The 17,161-nt window shown below is 43.1% G+C and overlaps 1 protein-coding gene across 4 annotated transcripts in view; it reads right to left on the reverse strand.

Annotated features, from left to right (window-relative positions):
* The window catches only part of Fgd3 (FYVE, RhoGEF and PH domain containing 3), a 55,333-nt gene that overhangs the window by 33,713 nt on the left and 4,459 nt on the right, over positions 1-17,161 (reverse strand). For all 4 annotated transcript variants that reach the window (XM_013026427.1, XM_013026430.1, XM_013026426.1 and 1 more), the window contains exons 2-7: positions 15,127-15,266; positions 12,509-12,643; positions 11,083-11,546; positions 7,300-7,374; positions 5,723-5,859; positions 3,011-3,167 (exon numbers count right to left, since the gene is read on the reverse strand). In XM_013026427.1, the coding sequence (XP_012881881.1) occupies positions 3,011-3,167; positions 5,723-5,859; positions 7,300-7,374; positions 11,083-11,508 (795 nt within the window). In that variant the 5' untranslated portion in view covers positions 11,509-11,546; positions 12,509-12,643; positions 15,127-15,266. The remainder of the gene's footprint in view (positions 1-3,010; positions 3,168-5,722; positions 5,860-7,299; positions 7,375-11,082; positions 11,547-12,508; positions 12,644-15,126; positions 15,267-17,161) is intronic.

Raw genomic sequence — 17,161 nt, forward strand, 5'->3', positions numbered from 1 at the left:
GTGCATGAATGTATGGCACAGCCACTCTGTTGTGAATCTGGGCTCTTTTGTCTTTGTTTTTGATTGTGGAGATTGAACTTTAGGCCTGGGCTCTCTGTTCCTGGGCTCTTCAGTGCAAGGTGAATGCTCTATCACTTGAGCCACAGCATCATTTCTGGGTTGTTGTTTTGTTCTGGTGGTTAACTGGAGATAAGAGTTTCACAGACTTTCCTGCCCTGGCTGGCTTTGAACCATGATCCTCAGATCTGAACCTTCTGAGTAGCTAGGATTATGTGAACCACCAGGCCCCAGAAGATCTGAGCTCTTTCTACATTCTACAATCCAGCTGAAAATTACATGGGAAAGCCAGGAACTGGTAGCTCAGACCTGTAATCCTAGCAACTCAGAAAGCTGAGACTTAAGCATCATGATTTGAAGCCAACTTGAGCAGAAAAGTCTAAGACTTATCTCCAATTAAGCAGCAAAAGGCTGGAAATGGAGTTGTGGCACATGTGGTACAACACCAGCTATACCAAAGAAGAGTACAGGCCCTGAGTTTAAGCCCCAGTACTGGACACACACACACACACACACACACACACACACACACACACACACACGTATATTAGAATAGCTTTTACCATTTTTAAATAAAGACATAAAATTAGAGGGAAAATATAATTTATATCATCTTTGCCAGTACAAAATGCATTTATAGGCTTTTTCAAAAACATTCCTTCTTTCCTTTCTTTTGTGTACGTGTGTGTGTGCACGTGCGCGCGCGCACCTGCACACACCTGTTCTGGTATTTGAACTTGGGGCCTCAAGTTCTTACTCAGCTTGCTTACTCACTTGAGCCATACCTTCACTTTCAGCTTTTTTTGGTGCTTAATTGGAGATAAATATGCCACGAACTTTCCTGTCTGAGCTGGCTTCAAACTGTAGTCTTCAGATCTCATGGCTAGGATTACAGGCATGACCACCAGCACAGCACCTCACTGCATTCATCTTCTTTTTTTTTTTCTGTCAGTCGTGGGGCTTGAACTCTGGGCTTGGGCACTGTCCCTGAGCTCTTCGGCTTAAGGCGAGCGCTTTACCGCTAGAGCCACAGTGCCACTTCCAGTTTTCTAGTGGTTTATTGGAGATAAGAGTCTCATGGACTTACCTGCCCAGGCTGGCTTTGAACCGTGATCTTCAGATCTCAGCCTCCTGAGTCGCTAGGATTACAGGCGTGAGCCATTTTTTTAAATTGTGATTAAGTGATTACATAAATTTCACAAATTTCACAGTATTGTGAGATAGTGATACTTAGTTAAAGTCACAAACACATTTTAACCTTCATGGGATAAATTGTCTTTATCGTAGTCTATAAAGTTTGTGAATTCTATGAGCTTTGACAATACAGTTATTTCTTCCCCACTGGGTGATATGTACATTTCTTTCCTCTTGCATAGTGTCAGCTGTTCCCTTTTTCCCCCTCATTCCCTCCCTCCCATTGCTGCCATTGAGTTGTTTAGTTCGTTTTGATCAATGTCCAGTGCAGCTAATGGTTCCTGCTGTTGTATATTTTCCCTTCTTTCCCTCTGTTTCTGTATCTTCCTCCTAGTTTCCCTCAGATGTGCACATATGTGATCAGTAGCATGGGATCATTTAGTAATGATACGACCAGATGAGTGGAGGTCCTTTGTTTCTCAGGTCTTGTTTACTTTGTTGTATCTCCTTACATGAACCAATTTTTTTAAGATGTGCTTTTGCTGGAAACCAGTGGCTTGTGCAGATAATCATAGCTACTCAAGAGATCTGAGAATTGTGGTTTGAGGGTAGTTCAGGCAGAAAAGTCTATAAGACTCTTCTCTCCAATTAACCAGCAAAAAAGTCAGAGATGTGGTTCAAGTGGTAGAGAGTCAGCCTTGACTAAAAGAGCCAAGTGAGAGAATGAGTTCAAACCCCAGTACTAGCAGAAACAACAGAAAAGTAATGCAAATAATTTAAAATAAAAATTTTATATGTCTACTATCAACATAAGATTTTTTAATGATCATTAGGGGAAATACAACTCGTAACAAGAATGATAGATAATACTTTACATTAATATAAAAATCTTGTACATCAATTTTTATAAGACCAACAGGCAGGAGATAAGAGTAACAAGAATTGAGAACAGGCTGTTTGCAAACAAATAAAAGATCAGACAGACAAATAGAAAGAAAGGATCAGTCTGGGTTCTGGTGGCTCACACCTGTACTCCTAACTACTCAGGAGGCTGAGATCTGAGAATTGCAGTTTGAAGCAAGCCAGGCAGGAAAGTCTGTGAGACTCTTACCTCAAATTAAGCACCAAAAATAAAACCTGGAAGTAGAGCTGTGGCACAAGTGGTAAAACACTAGTCTTGAACACCCATTCCCTGAATTCAAGCCCAGGAAGACTGGCACCAAAAACATAAAAGGACATGAAAGATCAATATGACATTCTACCATAAAATCACAGACTGTCCTTGAATCTAGGTTCTATGAAATAATTATTTGTCCTGCTGGATCTTGGTTTTCTCTCTGCCATATCTGCAATGGAATTGATGACTCGTCTCTGGTAGTTAATTTGTGAGGATCAAAGCATCAATCAAGCACCATGACCTATCTAATAATTGTCCCAATTTCTCTATGTTCCCAAATTTCAATAGTCACTTATTACTTTTGGGGGAGAGGGACTTAATCCCAAGGACTTGAGTAGAATTTTCCTTGTGGCTGGTACTCTACAACTTGAGCCATGCCACTACTTCTGCTTTTTCCTTTGTTTGTTTTTCAGGCTAATTGGAAATAAAAGGATTCATCTGCCCAGTCTAGTTGTGAACTGAGATTCTTAGATCTCAAGTCTCCTAAGTAGTTAGAATTATGGGCATGAGCCACTGGCAGTTGGCTCTCATATGTTACTTTTTAGAATAAAATATATGGTTTTAAAACATACACACACACTCACACACACACACTAGTGTGCTACCCATGAGGATATCTGCCATGCCCCTGCATACACCCACCTGGATGCTGTGAATTACATCCTTAAATGGCAGTGAGCGCTGTGTCCATGTGCTCACCAGCCCCATTGCCCGGTCGAAGTTCTTGACATACTCGCCATACATCTTCAGGAATGGAGCCAGCTTCTGCAAGATGTCCCCAAGCCGGGGATTTGTGTCCCTTTTGAAGGAGTGAGGTTATCAGAAAAACATCCAGAAGAAATGGGGTTCCCATTTACCAAGGGGCAGTTGGTTGCTAAGGGCAATGCCTGACTCAGTACTATATACTGATGGGCTCATTGGGCACCCTCTCTAAGCCTTTTGTCTTCTGGGGTAGAAAACACTGTTACTGGAAATAAAAGGATAAATGTCTATTAAGCAACTGAAGAACAGGCTGAAGATCAGTGCTCAAAACAAGAGACATTAGTAATGGATCCCCTAGAGTGATGGGCCATAGTCATCAAAAAGGATGAAATACCACTTCACACCTTGTAAGTGTGTAAAGATCAGAAATGACCACTCTAAGCCAATGGCCCATGCCTATAATCCTAGCTACTCAGAAGGCTGAAGATCTGAAAAGTGCAGTTCCAAGACAGTCCATGCAGACAAATCAAAGAGACTTCTATCTTCAGTTAACCATCAAAAAGCTAGAGTAGAGGCATGGATCAAGTAATAGAACACTAGCCTTGAGCAGAAAAAGCCAAATGAGAAGGTGAGGTCCTAAGTTCAAACTCATTACTGGCACAAAAGAAGGAAAAAAAGAAAGAGAAGAAGGAAAAGAAATGAAAAGAGAAGAGAAAAAAGAAAAGGAAGGAAAGGAAAGGAGAAGAGCAGAGAAAAGAAAGGAAAAAGCAAGACTGCTGGGCATTGATGGCTCACATTTGTAATCCTAGCTACTCAGGAAGCTGAGATCTGAGGATCCTGGTTCAAAGCTAGCCTGGGCAGGAAAGTCTGTGAGGCTCTTATCTCCAATTAACCACCAGAATAAATACCAGAAGTGGAGCTATGGCTCAAAATGCTAGAGTATTAACCTTGAACAGAAGAGCTCAGGACACCACACAGACCCTGAGTTCAAACCCCACAACCAACAAAAAAAGAAAAAAGATAGGAAGGAAGAAAGGAAGGAAGGAGGGAAGGAGGGAAGGAGAAAAAGCAATGACTGTTCTATTCAATCTGCCAAAGCTACGAGGAGAGTAATACAAATAGTAAAAGAACATTACTGCTTTGAACAAGGCTGTGTATTCAAGTTCCAAGAGTGAAAAAACATAGTATCGTATCAGTCTTTGAACTTAATCTCTTTGTTGGAGATCTATCCTAAGTTAATAGTCAAAATCAAAGATAAAAGACACAGTCATAAAGCCATCACTGTGGGGACATGCTTTTTCACATGTGCAACAACAGGACAGCAGATAAGTGGCCACATTCTTGTATCCTTGTCATTAAAGAGGCTGAGAGGGCCACATGTGCACTTACAGTTGAATCCCTGGGGCCTGGAAGGGAAAAGCTTGCCTCTACTAGGATCAGACTTCTTCATCAAGAGGGCTATATCCAGCCTTGGGGACAGAGTGTAACCTGTTCTGCAGCTGACCCTGTCATTTTGAAGAGTCACATGTGGGCAAGCCCTGAGTCACAGGTGAAAAGAAAAAAAAAAGCAAAACAAAACAAAAACCCTAGCCAAGCCCTTACGGGACACCAAGGAAAAGTCAGGCCCAGGAAGGAAGCGAAAAGCAGAAGTGCTAGGTTTCTCACAGTAAGGGGAGGCACATAATGAGAATTAGCAGATTAGTGGCTTCTCTTGTGTCATTTCATTAATTGTGGTTTGCAGCCAAGACATCCCTTTGCTAAGAATGGGCCATTGGATTTCATTTTCAAAACATGACTTTTACCAGGTGCCAGTGGCTCATAAATATAATCCTAACTACTAAGGAGGCTAAGGATCAAAGTTCAAAGCTAGACTGAGCAGGAAAGTTGGTTAGACTCTTATCTCCAAATAACCTGCATCAAAAAGCCAAACATGGAGCTGTGGCTCAGATGGTAGGATACCAGCCTTGAGCAGAAAAAGCTAAGATAGTGCCCAGGTCCTGAGCTCAAGCCTCAGTACCAGTACAAAAATAAAAGAAAAAGAAAAAGAATGGAGCCAGATGCCTGTGGCTCACACCTGTAATCCTAGCAACTCAGGAGGCTGAGATCTGAGGATCATGGTTCAAAGCCAGCCTAAGCAAAAAACCACTAGAAAATCAGAAGTGGCACTGTGGCTCAAGAGGTAGAGCACTCACCTTGAGCTGAAGAGCACAGGGACAGCGCTCAGGCCCAGAGTTCAAGCCCCACAACCGAGAAAAGGAAAAAAAAATGGGCAGAGAAGCAGGAGAAAGGTAGAAAGAGGAGGAGCTGGGTTCTGTTGTTGGGGAGAAAATGTCTATCTTGTTTAAAGCAAAGGTACAATATAAAGTAGGAGAGAAAAATCCATCCAACCAGCACTATTACTTTCTTGTCTTGGGTTTCTCAACCCTCATTTAAATTTCAGGAAGTCCTGAGTGGGTGTTAAAATCTTCAAGTTCTATATCAACTTCCTCCAAAGCTATGGCGTAGAAACACGAAATGGCTGGTCAAAGTTCCCCATTAGGAAGGGTAGGGCTGGGATTGGACCCAGGCCACCATAAGACAGTACACACAGGCTCTTGCCTGGCTTTCAAGCTCCTGAACTCCAGGATTTGGGGCCCTTGGGTGGCTACTCACCACTCCTCTGTGATTCGTGTCTGCAGCTCGGGTAGTAGGAACTGCCCATGGAAGCGGTAGATGGAGGAGATGTTAGAGAAGATGCCCGTGGTAACTTCCTGAGGGATGCCTGCTTCTGTCAGCTGGGTGCAGAAAACCTAGGTATATAGAAGTCCCTGAGGGCTGGGAATGTGGCTTAGTGGTAGAGTGCTTGTCTAGCATGCATGAAGCCCTGGGTTTGATTCCTCAGCACCAAAAACAGAAAATGCTGCAAGTGGAGCTGTGGCTCAAGTACCAGAATGCTTACCTTGAGCAAAAGAAGTTCAGGAACAATGCCCAGGCCCTGAGTTCAAGCTCCAAGACTGGCAAAAAAAAAGTCCCTGAGTGTGATCCACCATGGACATCTGCTCCAGATGGCACTTAGACACAGGGTACAAGAACACCTTATGTTTTCTTAACGAATGTCAGAGTCAATGTCCTCCCTTGTCATCAAACTGGTTCAAACCACTTCATGGTCTTATCACAAGTGTATTATGGCTAAGGACTATAGGGAAGGCAGAAGCAGAACCTGGGGAAGGACACATCATTTTCCCTTATCCCTCTCTGGACCTTGGTCAAGACTTCTTTCTCTGGCTTGTAAGATTCAAGCAGAAATAACCCACTCTGTCTAAGCCTAGTTTCATTTATTTATTTATTTATTTTTCTGTAGTACTGGTTTTGAACTCAGGGCCTCTGGCTTGTTAGGTAAGCACTCTACCACTTGGTCCATATTCCTATTACCTTTTTTTTTTTTGTGAACATACAATTAGATGGGCAAGATAATGCATACATTTCTTATCAAGCATTGCAGCCTCCTCCTTTGTTTACCCTTCACATCCCTTCCCAGCCTCCCCCACCCACCCAATCCTCCCGCTCCCCCCCCCACCAAAGTTGTAAAGTTCGTTTTCGACATGACAACTTGTACTTCTCATTGTTGCAATGGGTCCACCAGTATCCTTAAATGACTTTCCCATTACCTTTTGATTTTATTATTTTTCAGACAAAGGTCTTATGCTTTTTGTCCAGGCTGGCCTCAGATCATGGTCATCCTACCTATGCTCCTTGTATAGCTGGGATTATGCATACTACCTCCATCTTCTTTGTTGAGAGAGGGTCTTCCTAACATTTCCCCCAGGCTATCCTTGAACCACAAGCCAACTCACTTCCATGAGCCTTCTGAATAGATGGCATTACAGGCTTGAACTACTGTACTTGGCTACCAAGCCTGGTTTCCATTGGTAAATTTTTTCTCTTGTTGTTTCATGGACAGGAATAAACAGCACCCATGGTCTCAACTATTTATACAGAGAAATACCTCGCAACCATTTATGTACTCAGATAGTCTAGTCACCAAGACAAAATGTCCCAAAGATTGTAAGATAAGACCTTTGCCCCAGAACCACAAGCACTTTAAAAAAAATACACATTTCTTAATCAGACTTACATTACTCCAACTATAATATCTAATTAATGCTAAGGATGAGCACAGACTTTGCCCTGAAACTTCCCATTGGAATTCTGAGAGTGGACAGAGGTAAGCCCTGAGCTGTATGGATTACCTGGTCCAATAAGTGCAGCCGCTTCACATAGGTCTCTTCGGTGTGCAGGAGTTCCTGGGCAATCTGGAGCAGCTTCTGACAGTGGAAGCATTGCAGAGAGAAAGGAAACAGCTCAATAGGGGGAAATGAGCACCCAGCCAGGGCTACCCACAGTGTGCCAAGGTGACCAGGGAATGTGGGAGGCCAGAGGAGGCTGCTGATGCTCAGTTCTCATAGATGCTATTTCCATGGAACATTCTGGAAAAAAAATTCAAGTTTTTTTTCCCCAGTGCTCCAAAGCAACTACAGCCAGATGACGCTTTCTTAAGCTTTGACTGCAGAGCATCAAAAGCTATTATAGGACTTAAAATGTAGCTCAGTGGCACAGCATCTGCTTAGTATGCTCAAGGTCCTAGACTACATCCCCAGCAATACAAACACACACACACACACTCACGCATCTTCATGAAATCCCAACAAACTTCTACAAGGCAGTAAAAGCATTTCTAAGGAGGAAATTTTAAAAAGAAGAGCTGGGGATATACCACAGCGGTAGATTATGTGCCTAGAATTCATAAAAACCAATGTTCAGAAAAAAAAGAAAAAAAGTCTGAGCCAACAACATAACTTTACTCCTGATACTCGAAAAAGAAGAGCAAGCAAAGGCCAAAGCTAGAAGAAAGAATGAAGGAAGATCAGAACAGAAATAAATGAAATAGAGTATGGAAAAAGATTTAAAAAATTAACCATCCCATAATTGATATTGTTAAAGATCAACAAATTGACAAATTTTTAGCCAGGTTAATTCAGAAAAAAAGAGAGTAGACTCAAATAAGGAAAATCAGAAATGAAAGAGGGATCATTACAATCAATGCTACAGAAATGAAGAAGTTGTAAGAGTATTGTTAATATGTCAACAGAATGTATAACCTAGAAGAATAAATAAATGCTCAGAAACTCATAGTCTCTAAGATTGAATCACGGCAATTTAGAATCTGAGAAAATCATTAATGAACAAGGACATTTAATTAGTAATAAAAAAAAACTTCACAATGAAGGAAAGTCCACAGCCAAATGGTTTCACTTGTGGATTCTATAAAGCCCTTAACGACAAATTAGGGCTGAGAAGATGACTCAGTGGTAGAGTGCTTGCCTCGCATGTATGAGGCCTTGGGGTCCATTCCTCAGCACCAACCACATAAACAGAAAAAGCCGGAAGTGGTACTATGGCTCAAGTGGTAGAGAGCTAGCCTGAGCTGAAGAGCTGAGAGACAGTGCCCAGGCCCACAGTTCAAGCCCCACGACCCGCAAAAAAAAAAAAAAAGACAAATTAACACCAATGTTCCTAAAACTCTTCCCAGAAAAACTGAAGAGGAAAAATACTTCCAAGCTCATTCAATAAGGCCAGCATTATCCTGACACCAAAGACATTACAACTGAAGAAAACCTCATACTAATATTCTGGATGAATATTGGTACAAAATTTCTGGAAAAAAAACCACTAGGAAAGCATACACCATGATCACCAAGTTCAGATTCTTTCTGGAATACAATTAAAGCTTAAAATATAAAAAACAGTCAATATAATATACCATATTAGCAGAATGATCAAAACCCGATTATAATATACCATGTTAACAGAATGATCAAAAACCATATTAGCTGTATAATCAAAACTTTATGGTCATCTCAATGGATAGTGAAGATACATTTAAAAAGACTGAACACCCTTTTGTGATTAAAAATAAAACCAACAATTCAACAAACTAGGCATAAAAGGAAACAACCTCAATATAATAAATGGAAGCTCATAGCAAATACACTTAATGATGAAGGACCAAAAGCTTTTCCTAAGATCAAGGACAAGACAAGGATGTCTGCGATTGTCAACTGTATTCATGTAGTACTAGAAGTCCTAGACAGAACAATAAAGTAAAAATATCTAAACAAAGCAGAACATCCCAAATGGAAAAAAGAAGTAATATTAACACTCTTTCTCTCTTTCACTTCCTGGCCTTGAGGAAAGTGGTTTTGTTCTTCATATGCTACTGACAAGATGTGTCTCCATAAACCCAAAGTCAATGGGTCCAACTAATTGTGGACTGAAACCTCTAAAACTGTGAGGAAAAAAAGAACTTTCTCTATGTAATTGTAACTCATTTGTGCAACTTTTTTTTTTGCCAGTCCTGGGACTTGAACTCAGGGCCTGAGCACTGTCCTTGAGCTTCTTTTGCTCAAGGCTAAACACTCTACCACTTGAGCCACTTCCACCACAGTGCTACTTTTGGCCTTTTCTGTTTATGGTACTGAGGAATCGAACCCAGGGCTTCATGCATGCTAGGCAAGCACTAACCCACCTTCCCAGCCCACAACTTTTTAATAATAACAAAGAATTAAAAAAATAAATAAATACAATGAACTTTCTCCCTTCACATGTTGACTAGCTCAGGTATTTGTAGTGACAGAAGGCTGACTGAAACAAGGGAAGGAAATATGGGGTGCCAGGCTCCTGGACCAATGCTTGCTTGTGGTAGACAGTGTTCTAACCAGAAGCCCCAATGTGGAGAAGACAACCCATTCCCACTGGGAAAAGAGCACTGCCATCTTCCTACCACAGATGCAGGGACATGGGACTTCCACAGACCAGGAATAGGGGAGCTATAGTTTTCTCATCTTATAGGAAGCTGAGAGATATGACTCAGTCCTAGTGGAGCTCACCTCCAAGAGCCTGGGGAGATGGGTGCCTGGTGTTATCTCTACAGGGCATCTTGACATTTGGGCCTTGCTGATCCCTCTCCCCCAGGGCTGGCCTATTCCTAGAGATAATCAAAGATTTGCCTTTGATGGTACCATACAAATGCAAACCAATCAACTCCAACTGCAGATCCCTCCCATCACCTTTTTGGTGCTGTCCTACTCTAGATGTGTACCTGCCTTCTATCTATGTGCCCTCATCCCCCGAAGGCCGGGTAGCATTCAACCAAGGAAAGCCCTCTGCCTTACAGCTGGCTGAAATTACTCAAGCTAGCAGTGTTGAGCCTGTTCACCCTGACTCACCAGTTCCTTCCTGTTTAAACCACAACAAGACTCCGCCCACAAGTTGACCCTCCCTCCTTCCTTCCCCTTGCTTGCCCACTGGCCCAGCTACTTCCTTATGTGGCTTCTTGTGGCAGGATGGCCTTTCCTGGGAACTGTGAGCATCAAGCTATGCTTTCCCTGCCAATTGTTGACAGGGACATTGGTTGGCTGGCTGGCTATGCCTAAATAATATTACTTGTATTAAACCAGAGCTCAGCCTTCCCTCTGTGAAGCTCACTGTGGACGGGCCACTGGCTGTCCCTTACCTGACAGGCCTGTCCCCTGAGCCTACTGTGTTAATATCTCTATAACCATGAAGATCCAGTAGGCCCAGCACATCAGGACATGTCCCCACATTCAAAGGAACACAGAGCACCCAGCCTGGGCCATGCCCTACGGATGATCTGACAACCGTTAAGTCTCTAGGGCTCAATCTCTCCATTTAAAAACCAGGAAGTTCTCAAGCTACCTTCATCCAAAAGCCTTACAGAAAACAATGGGTAGCTTCAGGCAGCCATCATCTCCTCTTGGGGTAGAGGTGTGCCTACCAAAAACATAGGGAAACTGAGGCTCAGGATTGAGGTTTCCTCGCAGTCTCCATCCTAGAAGTCTTCCCCTTGTGTGGAGCAAGTCTGTGTGCTCCATTTCTATGGGGTCAACCACCCCAAACCTCAAACTCCTTCAGGGAGAGCTCTGAATTTAGGCCCTGGAATAGAAGAAGCCTACCTGGGCCTGGCCAATGTCGTCCGTCTTCAGGGGGGTGTTCTCAGCATCAGGGTCCTCGTCCACATCATTGTTGTCCTCCTCTCGGAGTGAATTCTGTGGTGTCTCACTGTCCATGGCTGTTTCAGGGTGCAGCCCCAGCATGGTGGGGTCTGGGGGGACCTCACTGCCCTCCTCACAGGGGAAGTGCTCACCAGCAACGCTGGAGGATGGGCTGTCAATTCCACTGTCCCGGTTGGGAATCTTCAGGCCAAGATCTAGAAGGCAGCTCCCTGCTGCGCCCTGGCTGCCAAGTTCCCCTTGGTAGGTGCTGGGCCTAATGGGGAGGACTTGGGGCTTCCCCAGGGAGGAGTTGCTAGGCCCAGCATTGGATACTTCTACAGTGGTGATGGCTTCTGGTGGGGATGAGGATCCCCCATCTAATTCCATCCTCAGCGCTGAACTCTAGGAGACTGGCCAGGAGCTTCCTGTCAGGAAAAAATGAGTTTACCTCAGTATAGCACCCCAAACCAGCCCCCTAAAGAAAGTCAACCTGTTAGAGTTAGGCTTTGAAATATCAACACCTTGATGGACTTCAGTTGGGGTCCTATTCAGACAGGCTTTGAGGGAATGGAAAATGGAAAAATATGTTACTTTAAAAGTATTTTTCCTACCAAAAGTAATCCTCATCTGGGTTTGGCAGCTCTTGCCTATAATCCCACCTACTTAGGAGGCAGAGATCTGAAGGATTATGGTTGGAGGCCAACCTAGGGGAAAGTTCATAAGATCCTATCTCAGTCAATAGCTAGGCCTGCTGGTATGTGCCTGTAATCCCAGCTATGAAGAATGAATAGGAGGATCAAAGTCCAGACTGGCCCTTGTTAAAATAATGAGACCCTGTCCCTCAAATAAATACAAAAAGGGCCGAGGGTGTGGCTTAAATGGTAGGACAGCTGTCTAGCTAGTGGGAATACCTGGGTTTAGCTTCAGTACACTACTTAATAAGTAATAAGTAAATAACCCACTACCACTAAAAGTGTAGCAATCTCATGGTGTCATATGAGGCTATTTGTTGCTCAATACATTCAAAATATATGCACAAATTAATGGAAGTAGTGAGAACACAGTAGCTTCTATTTATAACACCCTTCTGGGGCCCATGGTCTTTCTTGTGAGTATAATAGTCCCAGGAAATGAGGTCCTTCAGTGTCCCAAGTTTGAGATGTAAGATACCACCTTACATTTGCATATCAGTCTCTCTTGGCCCACTGGGGATTTGCCCACTGAACAAGGGGCAAGTCCAAGTCTCAATGCCTTGTACATAGAATTCATCAGGCAGTTCTGTGGTGAGATCAGACCAGAAGAGAGAATGACAGTCCCTGAAATCTTGCTCTTGATCCCAAGATTCAACCACAGAGAAAACAAGGGGCTGCAGGTGATAACAACTTACCTGATGCTGTCCCTCTCTCCAATGAAGATATTGACAGTGACTGGCCTGCTTCTTTTGAGCCTCCAGCAGAGGTTGGAAAGATTTCTTGGAAATCTCTTGCTCAAGCTAGTTTGAAGTGGAGCTGTTTAGAAGGTCCTAGAAAAAAAAAAAAAAGGAGAGTGGTGATCAGAGCAGCTCAAGGCCCCCAGTTTTAAAAGGAAGGCAGCCCCTCACCACAGAGCGGCAGATCCTAGCTAGAGAACAGACAACCTCAGCCTCCGTAACAACACACCCAGCCCAAGAAGGGCAAGGTAACACCAGCGTCCAATACAGGGGCTCACATACAGTTGGCTCACGCACACACTCACCCTCAGATATTCTTCTATCCAACTTCTTTATGTGTTCCCTTTCTCGCCGCTAAGCAGCACAAACAACAGTTAATGCTGACTGATGGCTTCTTACACTCACAGGAGATACAGCTTTCTGTTCCTGGGCTGCACCTGGCTGCCTCCAGGGCCTCTAGGAAATGCATTACAGGGCTGGGTGCTGGGTCAGCTCGGTGGTGTCATCCCCTACTCCCCACTGCCACCACCCTCAGGGCTGCGGAAGTCCACAGGCCCCTGAACAAGGCTCCTCCCACTCTCACAGAATCCTGGGAGCTTACCTTCCAGTGGTAAAACTACCTCTGAGTGGACCTTTTTTTTTTTTTTCAAAATGACTCCAAATGGACATTTACCATTTGCTACTGCCACATGCTTAACAAGCTTAATGGGCAGAAACATTCAGATTTCCAAACAGAAAATACATGTTTTTCTGCATTCTTCTCATAGTATTGGAGATAAACTCAAGTTTCCAGAAGTTAGACGTGGCACAGCCAATAAGAGTACATGGGCGGAATGTGAGCTGGACTCAGCTTTGGTGTAGTCAGGAGCAGCAGGACAGAGATGGGTCCGACCACACCTAGACTCAGGGAGGGTGTAGGGAAATTATACTCCAAGAAAGAAAAGCAGAAATGTGATTTTCTTTTTTACTACCTGAAGAGGTCGCACACTAACAAACAACAGTTTACAAGACATTTTAGACCAGATTGAAAAGCCCTGTGATTCTTGAGAGATAAGAACCATTTCTGGGCCAAGAAGCAGGGAAGGGAAACCCTTGGGATTTTTCAAATTGAAAAGACAGAGCTAGGAGTCTGGAGGACAAAGGAAACGGAAGTGCACAGGACAGAGCTCTAGAAAGAAGAGATCTACAGAGAAAGAACCTGGAGATCTGCAAAGGGGTGTTAGGAAACCACATGAGGATGGAGGTGGAAAAAAATCCCTGACAGGACGAAAGGGAGCACTCCCTGATGTTCAGCGAGGACAAAGTTGTGCATATTCCACCATCCAGCCTGAAAAGCCTGCAGGTGTACAGGGCATTGAGTCCAGTACTCAAGAAGGTCTTGACTTAGTAGTAAGGTATAATTAATCCTCCAGTGGCCCACCATTCCACCTAAAAAGTCTTAACAGAAAGGCCAAACTGTTAACAACTTAATTACACCCCTGAGGACAACTAAAATACAAAATACACTTAAAGGAATACAGAAATACCCAGCACTGGCGAGGTGCAGTGCTCATGTCTGTAATCTGGGCTACTTGGGAGGCAGCAACCAAGAGGATGAATGTTTGAGGCCAGCCTGGGCAAAATGTTAGCAAGATCTTCATTTCAACTGAGAGGCTGGGTATAACAATGCACACCTGTGATTGAAGCTAAATGAGAGCTGATGGGAAGTGGCGCTGTGGCTTAAGTGGTAGAGCGCTAGCCTTGAGCTGAAGAGCGCAGGGACAGCACCCAGGCCCAGAGTTCAAGCCCCATGACCCACAAAAAAAAAAAAAAAAAGGATGATGGTCGCAGGCCAGCCTGGCAAGACCTTATCTAAAAGTAACCTAAAAAGCAAAAAGGGCTAGGGGTGTGGCCTAAGTAGTACTGTTCTTGTCTAGCAAATTAAGGTCCCGAGTTCAAATGCCAGTATCAATAATAATAATAATAATAATAATTCAATATCCAGCAAGGTAAAGTCACAATGTCTGACATACAATCAAAAATTACCAGGTACAAAGGAACATTTAAATATCCCTTAATAAAAAAAAAAAACCTCAGTCAATTGAATTTGTCCCATAACTGACACAGATATTGGATATAGCAGACAGGGCATATGAAAACATTATAGCTAGGTGTCAGTGGCTCACACCTCTATAATCCTAGCTACTCAGGAGACTGAGATCTGAAGATCACAGTTTGAAGCCGGCCTGGACAGAAAAGTCTGTGAGAATCTTATCTCCAATTAATCACCAAAAAGCCAGAAGTGAAGCTGTAGCTTAAGTGCGGTAGATCCACCAGCCTTGAATTAAAAAAATGCTAAGGAGTGGCACCCAGGTCCTGAGTTCAAGCCCCAGTGCTGGCAAAAAGTATGACAGAATGGTTGCAGACCATAGTTGCTGCTGGTCCCTGCTTGGGTTCTTTTTTGGCTTTGCTTCTAAAATCTACCAAAGCCATGCTAGCAGTGAGCAAGGCCCAGTGTATTTTGGCCATGTCCTGGTGGGCTGACCAAAGGCCAGTCAATGAACACCCACAATTGTCCAGAAGCACTGAATACTCACCATGGAGCCTCAGCCTGAGAAGGACAGCGGCAGGTGTGGTCAAGGGTTTCCATCTTCTCTGCTAAGAACATGGTAGGGCTTCTCAGACCATGACATTGAGTCAGTAGAACCTCAGAGCAGGACAGGGTCACCAGGGCAAGCTGAGGGGAAGAAAAGGAGACGTAATATTGTGCCTGTGTACTGAGACATCTTGATCAGATACTGGCAAATTCAGCTCACACTACCACCCCTAAAACTTAACTGCATAGGTTAATATGAAGAATTAAACAAACTGCTTAACCAGTGTAAAACATACTGTTAAAAATTGTATGAGTCTGAAACAGCATCTTCATCTATGGAAGCTAGACCTAAAATACCTGGGGACATGATAAAATTATACAGGACTCCAGGAATTCACACACAGTGAGACCAAAGGAGGACACTTTTAGGGGAGGAACACAAAAGTGAAATGCCTATGTGCCTCTGATCATATAAAATAATGTTCATCAAAATGAACTTCAGGAAATGGAAACAAGAGGTTTTTTCCTTTGTTGTTTTTGTCTTCTGTTCTTTTTGTCTTGTTTGTTCATTTATCTATCTTTGGAAGGGCACAGAAATGGAGGGACGACTTTGGAAAAACCGCAACAAAATTTGTATTAGCTGTATATTTTTCATAAAGCTTTGAAATAAATGACTATATATCTTTAAAAAAAGAAATGGAGGGACAAAGGATGAACAAATGCAGCAGTGGTACTCTCTAGATACTATGTTGAAAAAGAACTATTCAGCTTGTGGGTGGGGACAGGAGGGAAAATCTTGGAGAGAGCAAGGGAAGGGGTGTCCAAAAAGAAATGTACTCATACCTGATTTATGGAACCATAGCTCCTCTAAATACCACCTTTGTAATAACAATATTAAAAAATGTATGAGTCTGTTACAACTTGGATCTTACATGTTCCCTGAAGGCATAGGTATTAAGAGCTGGGTACCCAGGAACTTTGTGGAGGTGTTAGAATCTCAGGAGGTGAGGTCTAGTGGGAAGTTTTTAGGTCATTGGGGCATGCCCTTGAAAGGGATAGTAAGACACTACTCCTTCCTCATCTCTCTCGTTTTGCTTCCTGGCAAAACGATGGTGCCACCATAGCCCAAAGCAATAGGGCTAAATGCCCACAAATGGAAACTTCTGAAAGCATTAACCTTTCCTCCTTATAAGATGATATATTTCGTGTATTTGTTATGGCAACAACAACTGACTAACACACATAGATAAGCAAAACAAGGTCTACTCATACAATGGAATACTGTTCATCCTTTAAAAAGGAAGGAAATTTGGACAACTGCTATATGGGTGTCCTCTGAAGACACTATTTTGAATGAAATAAGCCAGGCACAAAAAGACAAAGTCTGCGTCATCATACTCATTGAGGTCTCTGATCAAATTCATAGAGAAAAAAATAGTAGAGTAATGGCAGCCAGAGGCTGGAAGAGGGGGAAGCAGAGAGTTAGTATTTAATAGGGAACTGAATTTATTTATTTATTTATTTATTTATTTATTTATTTATTTAGTGGCACTGGAGATTGAACTCAGAGCTCCATGTTTTTCAAAGCACTTGGGCCATGCCTCTAGCTAATCTCTGCTTCTTTTTCTCTTTTTATTTCATGGAGAAGTAGTATAAACATAAACATTACAGCCATGAATAAAATATCACCATCTGCTGTCATTCTTAAAAGGCAAACAAAAATTCAACCTTCAAAATAAAATAGATGTGGGATATGGCAGGTAGAATCCCGGAGGGCAGGCACACCGTACTCACTCTAAAATTATTTGAGCCTGGACATATATTTGAAGATCTTCAGAACAAAATATTAGGGGGCTGGGAAGGTGGCTCAGTGGTAGAGCGCTTGCCTTGCATGCCTGAGGCCCTGTGTTCGATTCCTCAGCACCACCTAAGCAAAAAGGAAAAGGCCAGAAGTGGCACTGTGGCTCAAGTGGTAGAGTGCTAGCCTTGAGCTGAAGAGCTGAGGGACAGCGCCCAGGCCCAGAGTTCAGGCCCCA

This window comes from Dipodomys ordii, unplaced genomic scaffold (assembly GCF_000151885.1).
Source record: "Dipodomys ordii isolate 6190 unplaced genomic scaffold, Dord_2.0 Scaffold93, whole genome shotgun sequence".
In the NCBI taxonomy this organism is placed as follows: domain Eukaryota; kingdom Metazoa; phylum Chordata; class Mammalia; order Rodentia; family Heteromyidae; genus Dipodomys; species Dipodomys ordii.